This window comes from Chrysemys picta, chromosome 17, assembly GCF_011386835.1.
Source record: "Chrysemys picta bellii isolate R12L10 chromosome 17, ASM1138683v2, whole genome shotgun sequence".
NCBI lineage: Eukaryota > Metazoa > Chordata > Testudines > Emydidae > Chrysemys > Chrysemys picta.
The window spans coordinates 19,486,092-19,495,699 of record NC_088807.1 but is presented as its reverse complement, the minus strand read 5'-3'; the positions used below and the strand labels follow the sequence as shown (position 1 = coordinate 19,495,699).

General features: G+C 63.0%; 1 protein-coding gene across 1 annotated transcript; it reads left to right on the top strand.

The window, feature by feature from the left end:
• Nucleotides 1-1,431: 1,431 nt before the first annotated feature.
• On the top strand, nt 1,432-4,993 carry LOC135976194 (leukocyte immunoglobulin-like receptor subfamily A member 1). The gene is made up of 3 exons (XM_065570915.1): nt 1,432-2,269; nt 2,669-2,734; nt 3,372-4,993. The coding sequence occupies exons 1-3, from the start codon at nt 2,125-2,127 to the stop codon at nt 3,500-3,502; spliced, it is 342 nt and encodes a 113-aa protein (XP_065426987.1). The 5' UTR covers nt 1,432-2,124; the 3' UTR covers nt 3,503-4,993.
• The last annotated feature ends 4,615 nt before the right edge of the window (nt 4,994-9,608 follow it).

Below are 9,608 nucleotides of genomic sequence, written 5' to 3'. Positions count from 1 at the left end.
GCCCTGAGCCCTGACCCTGCAGTGGAGACGCCCGGCTGGGGAGCGGGGACGGAGTCACTGGGGGGTTCCCCAGCCAGGGGGGAGCAGCAGCCCCTGGAGACTCGGGGCGGGGAGGCTACTTTAACGCTGCCCCTTGTGCGTAAGAACTGTGAGTCGCTATTTAATCCCGTGATCCCATCCCCTCTGTGCTCCAGGCCCCGCCCCAGGCAGTGCCCTGGCTGGGCTCAATGAGGCAGGGGCTGCGTGAGGAGCGGTGTCTTGGTGGACGTGGCGCTGGGCTGGGATCCAGGAGATCTGGCCCAGCTCCTGGTGTGGCCACAGACTCTGTGTGATGGGAACACGTTGCTGTTTTCAAAAGTGTCCTTTCTTGTGGGGGGGCCTCAATCTTTGGGGATCTCAGGCCTAGCGCCCACAAACCGAGATGCCCACAGTTAGTGGAGACCTCTGCAAACGCTGGCCTCAATAGTGCTGGACCCCTTGTGTTGGGGGAGGATGTAGGGCCCCCGCCATGATCAAGGCCCCGTTGTGCCAGGTGCTGCATAAACACAGAATGAAGAGACAATCCCTGCCCCTGGGAGCTCACTGAGGAAAGTGAATCTGTTTGTGCCTCAGTTTCCCCCCATGTAGAATGGGGATAATGACCCCTCCCTGCCTCCCAGGGGGTGACTCCGTTCCTGTGGGGGGCTCAGGCCCTGCTAGGGTGGTCAACTTTCCAGTTTGTGAAAACCAGACACTGAGTGTGGGAACCTCTCCCCCCTCCTGCTCTGCTTCTTCCGCAAGGCCCCGCCCCCTGGTCCTCTTCCCCCCCTCCACCTCCACCTCCACCATCACCCGCTGCTCTCTCCACCACCCTCCCCCTGCCAGGTGAGCCACGCTCCAGGATTGAGGGTGGGGGAGGGGGAGCCAGGCTCCGTGGGTGGGTGTGAGTGGGCAATACCCGGCCGCAGTCTGGGGCTTCAGCAGCACTTCGCGGCGGGGGGGGTCCACTCCAGGTCTTCCGCTGCACCGAAGGACCCCCCCCCCGCCACCGAAATGCCACCGAAGACCTCCAGAGCGGGGCCCTCTTAGGCGCGGGCGCGGGACCCGATTCCGGGGAATCAGGTGAATCAGCTTAAAGCCGGCCCTGTGAGTGGGGCAGGGCAGGGGAGGGAGAGCTGAGCTCTGGGGGTGGGGGTGGCGGTGACTGGGGCAGGGAAGGGTAGAGAGAGCTGCGCTCCTGGGGTGGGGGTGGGGGTGAGTGGGGCAGGGGACGGGGAGCCACGCTCCTGGGGTGGGGGTGGGGGTGAGTGGGGCAGGGGAGAGGGGAGCCGGGCTCCGGGGGTGGGGGTGGGGGTGAGTTGGGCAGGGGAGGCGACCTGTATTCTGGAGGTGGGGGTGGAGCAGGGAGTGGGGAGGGGGAAGGGGGGGAGCGGTTGGGGGTGAGTGGGGCAGGGCGACGGGAAGGTGGGAGATGGGGAGCCACGCTGTGGGGGTGGGGTGAGGGGGCAGGGCCCCTGCTGAGTAGCTCCACTGCTCCTCCAGGCTCCAGCAGCAGCTGCTCTCTCTGCCCCCTGGTGGCAGAGGCTGGGTACTGCAGGAAATGAGACAGTGTCCGGTCAGCGGCACTGCCAAGTTCCCTTTTCAACCCACTTTCCGGCTGAAAACTGGACACCGGCAACCCTGGGCCCTGCGGTGCCGGGCGCCAGAGACCAGCCCATGAGTCGCTCTGTCCAGGGCAGGCCGGACGCAGTGAATGAGGCAGGGGCCACACACGGCATATGAGGACCCAAGCACTAGGGAGCTGCGGCTCTGTGTCTGTGGGGCTGGGTGCCCAGCTCGCAGGGCCGGGATTCTGGGTGGGAGGCGCTCTGGGATGTGGGAGAGAATCTCTGCCCGGCGGCCTCTGGATCTGCCTGTGGATAGGGCCAACCAGGGAGTCCAGGGCTGGGTTTGGGTGGGTGCCTGGGTCTGGCTCTCTCAGCCTGTCTCCTGTGCGCAGATCCCAGCTTACCCAGACCCTCCATCTCTCTGAGCCCCACTGGGGTCACCGCCCCAGGGGCAGACGTCACCATCCGGTGTCAGGGGCAGCGCCAGGACGTGACGTTCTTCCTGCACAAGGCTGGAGACCTGAACCCGCAGCGACAGATGGACCCTGCTGGGGACGGGGCCGAGTTCCACATCCCCACCGTGGGCCGGCAGCACGGAGGGAGGTACAGCTGCACCTACCGGCTCCAATCACAGCCCTTCGTCTCCTCAGAGCCCAGCCACACCGTGCAGCTGGTGGTAGCAGGTGAGCGGCCCGGCTCGGCGTCCCTGCTCCCAGCTGGACCCTCATGGGGGCTCTGCACTGATGGGCCACTCAGAGCCAGGCTCTGCCCTGGGCCCAGCAGAGGGGATGCCCGGCCAGGGAGCAGGACGGAGTCACTAGGGTGTTCCACAGCCAGGGAGGAAGAGCAGCTACTGGAGATTTGGGGCTGACGGGGGATCCCAGCCCCCAGATGGCTGTCCCTGCTCTGGGGATGCACAGAGGTGTCAGGACCCAGTGGCCCCCTATGGCACTGGCCCCAGAAACACAAACACCCTGTCCCCCCGGGAATAACTGAAGCTGAGTTTCGGGGGAGGGGCAATCGCTGAGTTGGTGTTTCAGCCCCTCCCCCCGCCTCAACAGACACTGGTTCTATTCCCGCAGGTGGAACCGACCCGACCCAGCCTGGAGCGGCACCGGCTCCCACGCACCCGGGCAGCGCGTGGACAGGTACCGGGGCCAAGGGGGGAATCACCATTGACCAGCCCTGGAAGGCTCATGCTGCTCAAGGAGCCGCCCCCGAGGGGTTGGGGCTGGCTGGGCGGGAGGGGGGCAGTGACTCCTGGTGCATGAGCCCAGACACCAGGGGGAGGGGCAGCCCCGCCCCTCCCTCACCACCAGATCCCCGCCTCCTCCGGCACCTCCTGCCCTGTAGGTTACTGCCTGGAAGCTACTGGGGGATCCCAGGAGAGGGACAGGATCTAGGGGTCCTGGCTCTGGGGTTGGGACCAGCTGGGTGCCCAGGCGGGTCCTGGAGCTAGGGTTGCCGGGTGTCTGGCTTTTGATCCGAACACCTGGTTGCAAAGGGACCCTGGTGCACCCCAACCCCCTGCCCCAGCCTGGTGAAAATGAGCAAGTGAGTGAGGGTGGGGAAGAGCGAGCAATGGAGGGAGGGGGATAGAGTGGGTGGGGGGTGGGGCCTCAGGGCAGGAGCAGTTCGTCCACCTGGGCAACCGCCTTGTTGGGGAAGCTGAGGCCCCAGAGCCAGACCTGCTGGACGGGGGGTCGTGGGCTTCACTCCCAGGGCAGTGCCAGCTGCTGATCTCCCCGTCTGAGCCGGCAAGTGACTCTTCCCTTCCCCCCGCAGCAGCCCCCAAAGGGCACCCGGATTTCACCCACGCCAACATCGCCCGTCTGGGGCTGGGCACCGTGGTCCTGCTTGTCCTGGGACTGATCCTGGCTGAGGCCTATTCCAGCCGCCCAAGGGGGGCACCCTAGGTGAGGTGACCCCTTTGTCACTCACGTCTGGATCCTTTTCCAGTTTCTCCACATCCTTTCTACACAGCGGTGACAGAACTGGACACAGCACTCCCAGCCTGTCCAGCGCCGAGCAGAGCGGTACTCTCAGCGCCCGTGACTTGCACGCTGCACCTCTGTTAATGCAGCCGAACATTGCATTTGCTTTTGTTTTGCAACGGCATCGCGTTGCTGACTCACGTTGAGGGTGTGATGATCCACGACAACTCCCCGCTCCGTCTCAGGAGTGCTGCTGCCAAGCCAGTGAGCCCCCATCCTGTGCTTGTGCATTTGGTTTTTCTTCCCAAAGTGCAGCACCTCTATTGACTTTCAAACAGCTTGGAAAAGAGATGACTAAGGGGGGATACGACAGAGGTCTATAAAATCATGACTGGTGTGGAGAAACTAAATCAGGAAGTGTTGTTTACTCCTTCTCATAACACAAGAACTAGGGATCACCCAATGAAATGAATAGGCAGCAGGTTTCAAACAAACAACAGGAAGTATTTCTTCACCCAACACACAGTTAACCTGTGGAACTCCTTGCCAGAGGATGTTGTGAAAGCCAAGATTATAACAGCGTTCAAAAAAAGAACTAGATAAGTTCATGGAGGATAGGTCCATCAATAGCTATTAGCCAGGATGGGCAGGGATGGTGTCCATAACCTTCGTTTGCCAGAAGCTGGGAATGGGGGACAGGGGATGGATCACTTGATGATTCCCTGTTCTGTTCATTCCCTCTGGGGCACCTGGCGTTGGCCACTGTTGGGAGACGGGTGTCACAGACTCACAGATCGTGCCCACTCTTGGCCCCGTGCGGTCCGTGGGGGGTGCCCCTTTCAGGGCGACAGCCCTTCTCGGGGGTCCACTCTCTCTCGGGGTCAGGCCCCTCCACCTCCTGGATCCGCACCTCTCGGAGCCTTAGCACGTCTGTCTCTGCCGTGGGCCCCCTCAGGGAGTCCACTCGCTCTGGACCCCCGGGGCCTCCACCCCCGAAGGGGTTGATGCAACCCTGTTCTCTAGACCGGAGTGACTCTCAGCCAGCAGAAAACAGGAGGATTTATTGAGAGTTGAACACAGCACAGGAAACTCTCAGGGCCTCAGGCCTGGCCTCCCTCAGCACAGCACATCCCAGTCTCTCTGCATCCAGGTGGGCTCTGCCTGTTCCCCCTCTCCAGCCCAGAGCCCCTCTGCTTCCCAGCTGGGCATCTGAGCTCCCCGGCCCCAAGCCCGGCCTCTGTCCTTTGTCTTCTCTCCAGGTAAACAGGGTTGTAAACCGGGGCCTCCTCTCCTGCTTCTGTCCTCTGGCTGGAACCGGCTGGTTAGGTCACTGGGTCCTCACTCTGCAGCCCATTGATACTCACCCACGATGGGACCAGCTGCAAAGTACCAGGGCTCCACCCTCCTTCCCATCACCTGAGCGCGGGGGAGCATCTCATGCTGCCCTGGGTTGGGGGCAGCCAGCAGGGAGCAGGACACACACACACACATGAGCAGGGGGCAGGACACACACACACACACACCAGCAGGGGGCAGGGCTGGACACAGACACACATACACCCCAGCAGGGGGCTGGACACACACACACACTACCAGGGGGCAGGACACACACAGACACCAGCAGGGGGAAGGACTGGATGGACACATGTGTGTGGGCTCCCGGGGGAGGCACCAGCTGTTCCCACCGGACCCCCAGGGGGTCAGGCCCCCTCCAGGATCCCCCCGCCCACATCATTGCCCAGCATGGGGACCAGCTTCAGCTGGGGCTGCCCTCGGGGAGGGGAATGGGGAGGGAATCCCCTGAAACTCCCCCTCCAGCAGTGACCCAGATTCACACAAGGCCCCATTGTGCAGGGCTGGCAGTGGGACCCACGTGGGCCCTTTGGGGCGGGGCCATGGGAACGGGACAGAGACAGAGCCCTGGAAAGACCCCGGCCGGAGGGTGAGGGGTGGGGCGCAGCCGCTGTTTGCTGGGAGGACGACGGGATGGATCACTTGAGGATTCGCTCTGGGACACCTGGAATTGGCCACTGTCGGAAGACAGGATACTGGGCTAGATGGACCTTTGGTCTGACCCAGTCTGGCTGTTCTTCTGTGTTAGGTGTGGTCAGAACTACAGTATCAAAAAGGGCAGACCCAAGGGAAACCCCAGCAGGAACCATCCCGCTAGCGATGCTTGTCTATTGAGAGATCCCTCGGAGCCGAGAACACCGGTGGGGATGTGAAGATGGCCACGGCTGTAATTGTCGCACAGGTTTTTGTAGGATTTTTCTCTGCAGGAGTAATTGGAACTTTGCTTAACACTGGGGCCAGCATTGACAGCAGGGGAGAGCGCCCCCTAGTGACCTCTGCCCCACTCCCTGCAGCACAGCGCCCCCTAGCAGTGCACTGGGGTATCAGGGCCAGCACTGACTGTCTGGGGAGAGCGCCCCTCTACTGAGCCCCTCCTCCTGCTGCCTGCAGCATAGCACCCCCTAGTGTAGCATTGGGCTATTGGGGCCTGATGGGTTAGAACTGGTGGGCTGGACGCCAGGACTCCTGGGTTCTCTCCCTGGCTCTGGGAGGGGACTAGGGTCTAGTGGTTACAGCGAATGGGAGGCTGGGAGCCAGGACTCCTGGGTTCTGTTTTGAAGGCTGGGCACCCCACCTCTTTTTCTCTCAGCAGCTAGTTCCCAGCCTGCCAGCCCACCTTTGGACCCGGGCACTTGCCAATCCTGGCTGGGATCAGGGAGGGGCAGCATGGGTGGGTGTGACCCAGCAATCTGGGCACAAGCAGTGCATGGGGTGGGGGTGCCAGGGGGCTGGACAGGGAGCTGTTGGGGGGAGGGAGGGAGGGCCGGGGGCGCACCGTGCCTGAACTGGTCAGGAAAGGACAGGCTGGCACTAGAGGCTGAATAAGGAGCAGGGGGCCCCGGCTGTCACAGACTCACAGGTGGTGTCCACTCTTGGCCCTGTACAGTCCCTGCAGGGAACTCCCTTCAGTGAGACAGCCCTTCTCAGGGGGCCACTCTCTCTTGGGGTCAGGCCCCTCCACCTCGTGGAGATGCACCTCTCTGAGCCTTAGCACACCTGTCTCTCGCCGTGGCCCACTCAGAGAGACAACTCGCTCTGGACCCCTGGGGCCTCCACTCCCAGAGAGAATCATGCAACCCTGTTCTCCAGACCGGAGTGGCTCTCAGCCAGCATAAAACAGGAGGGTTTCTTGAGCGTTGAACACAGCACAGGAAACTCTTTGGGCCCTCAGGCCTGGCCTCCCTCAGCCCAGCACATCCCAGTCTCCCCTGCATCCAGGTGGGCTCTGGCTGCTCTCCCTCTCCAGCCCCGAGCCCCCCTGCTTCCCAGCTGGGCATCTCATATCACTGGCCCCAAGCCCCGCCTCTGTTCATTGTGCTCTATCCAGGTACACCGGGTCACCTTGGCCTCCTCTCCTGCTTCTGTCCTCTGGCCCCTCTGGCTGGAACCAGCTAGTCAGGTCACCGGGATCCTCTCTTCACAGCCCATTGTCCTCCCCCTGGCCAGAACTTGTTGTGACTCCTGGCCTGGGCACCAGGTCCCCAGTCGCTGGGGTATCCTAGGGTTACCATACGTCCGGATTTTCCCAGACATGTCCGGCTTTTTGGGCCTCAAATCCCCGCCTGGGAGGAAATCCCAAAAAGCCGGACATGTCCAGGAAAATAGGGAGGGAGGGGTTGTGGGGCTTGGGTCCGGGTCGGAGCCGCTGGGGCCAGAGCCGCTCAGCTGGGAGCCGGAGCCACTGGGGCCAGTGGTGCTCGGCTGGGGACCAGAGCCGCTGGCGCCGGCGGTGCTCGGCCGGGGGCTGCAGCCTCTGGGGCCGGCGGTGCTCGGCTGGGGACCAGAGCCGCTGGCGCCGGCGGTGCTCGGCCGGGGGCTGCAGCCTCTGGGGCCGGCGGTGCTCGGCTGGGGACCAGAGCCGCTGGTGCCGGCGGTGCTCGGATGGGGTCCGGGGCCGCTGGGGCCGGCGGTGCTCGGCCGGGGACCAGAGCCGCTGGCGCCGGCGGTGCTCGGATGGGGTCCGGGGCCGCTGGGGCCGGCGGTGCTCGGATGGGGTCCGGGGCCGCTGGGGCCACCGGGGCCAGGGCGGGCCGGAACCAGGGCCGGCACCGCAGGGCCCGAGCCGAGCCGGGCAGGAGATGCCGGGGCCAGAGCCTCTTGGCCTGGGCCGGCCGGCCACCACAGGGAGCCACTCGACTGGGCCGCACCGCGCCCTGCCCCAGCCCCAGCTTACCTGCTGCCCCCCTGTTTCAGGCTTTCCGTGAACATTTGATTTGCGGGAAGCAGGGGAGGCAGAGGAGCAGGGGGGCGGAGCGTTCAGTGGAGGGGGCAGAGTTGGGGCGGGGAATTTGGGGAAGGGGTGGGGAAGGGGAAGGGGTGGAGTTGGGGCAGGGCTGGGGCCCCATGGATTGTCCTCCTTTTTTTAAATTAAAATGTGGTAACCCTAGCTTATCCATTCTCCAGGCCATTTGCTGGGGTCCCAAGTTCCATCGCTGCTTGCTTTGGCTGCTCTAGATTTCGCCTGCAGATTAGAGACAACGTGTGATGGAGGCAGGAAGAGATGAGACATCGTCGACTTCCTGTAGCTGGAGCCACCAGCTGAGTTTCTTATTTGGGGCTCGGTGGAGCTGGGAACTGGGGTGTTGGTGGCAGCCCTGAGGGTCCCCTCACTGCCCCCATCATGGCATCTGCTCTCACTGTCCTCCTCCTCGGTGAGTATCGGATAAAGCCAGGGCATGTGTCCCTTGGGGAGGATGGGATCTGAGACCCGGGTGTGTATCCATGGGCAGTAGGATCTGAGGCTCGAGCGTGCACCCATGGGGGGATCTGAGATGAAGTTGTAGGATCCAGTTGCTTTGGGATCTGGTCACTAACGAGCCATCTCCTTTCCAGGTTGCTGGCTGGCCGGGCACAGTGGGGTGTGCGGAGGTGAGTATCAGTCTATGGGGAAAACGGTAACATCAAGGATCGGGGGAGGGGATGCATGGGGTGGGGAAAAGAGGAACTGAGCCATGAACCTTCCCCAAAACTCAACCCAAACTCCCCCTGTGAGCTCAGACCCGTCCCCGTTCTTCTGTCCCTCCCCCACCCTCCGCCAGTGAGTAACTAGGAGCCGAATCTGGTTCCCGGGGTCTGATGAAGCAGGAACCGTCCCTTGGTTCAAAGCCCTGCCCTCCCCTCCACCCCCCAGGCTGTGAGGATTCGGGGTGGGGGGTCATCACATGGATTTATTTCAGCTCATATAAACGCTAACAGGGCCCGTCCGTGGGCTTTAGGTCCCCTCGTTCACGGTCAGTGTAGCCATGGGGAGAACCCCCCAGATCCTCTCCCGCTCCCAGATCCACCCCCAACAGCCCCCTCCCCTGCACTCACAGCCCCCTGTTCCCAAGGCCTGGGGAAAAGTTGGGTCTTGTACGACTCCCACAGTCACAGACTATTTCCAACCCTGGGGCGGGGGGCAGAGCTGCAGGGGGCCCACTGATCAGGGTCTCTGGCTGGCCTCAGGTGGGGCCGGAGGGGGCAGGTGATCTTTAATGCAGCCCGGGTCCTCAGCTACGTCTGGGTAAATCCCTGGCCCCCAAACCCCGTGGGCAGCCAGTGATAACCCTGGTAGGGGACAGACTCCTAGAGAGGCCAAATGACGGATGGACTGAATTGTGGCGGGAGGAGGCGGGGAGCTGTGTCTCCCCTGTTTAACTCCTTTCTCTTGTTGAAAGCAGGGCGTGAATTTGTCAAACCCACAATCTCGGTGAGCCCCAGCAGGGTGGTGGCGCTCGGGGGAAAGGTCACCATCCGCTGTGAGGGTTTGTACCTGGGCATGAAGTTCTTCCTGCGTAAAGCTGGACACCCGAATCTGCAGGTGTGGATGGTGCCTGATGGGACCGTGGCTGCATTTCCCATCCCCAGTGTCGGCCGGGAAGATGGAGGGAACTACACCTGCGACTATCGCTCCATAACGGATCAGAGTCGCTTGTCGTATCTCAGCGACCCCGTCAAGATCATTGTAGGAGGTGAGGGGCCCGGCTCAGTGGCCCGGCTCCCAGGCCCACACCCAGCTGGACACTCAGGGGGTCTC

Excerpts from the sequence above, each read along its gene's own strand:
- LOC135976194 (XM_065570915.1), top strand. The coding sequence starts at position 2,125 with ATGGACCCTGCTGGGGACGGGGCCGAGTTCCACATCCCCACCGTGGGC. Across the intron at positions 2,270-2,668 it reads CGTGCAGCTGGTGGTAGCAG|GTGGAACCGACCCGACCCAG; the intron begins GTGAGCGGCCCG and ends CTATTCCCGCAG. Across the intron at positions 2,735-3,371 it reads CCCGGGCAGCGCGTGGACAG|CAGCCCCCAAAGGGCACCCG; the intron begins GTACCGGGGCCA and ends TTCCCCCCGCAG.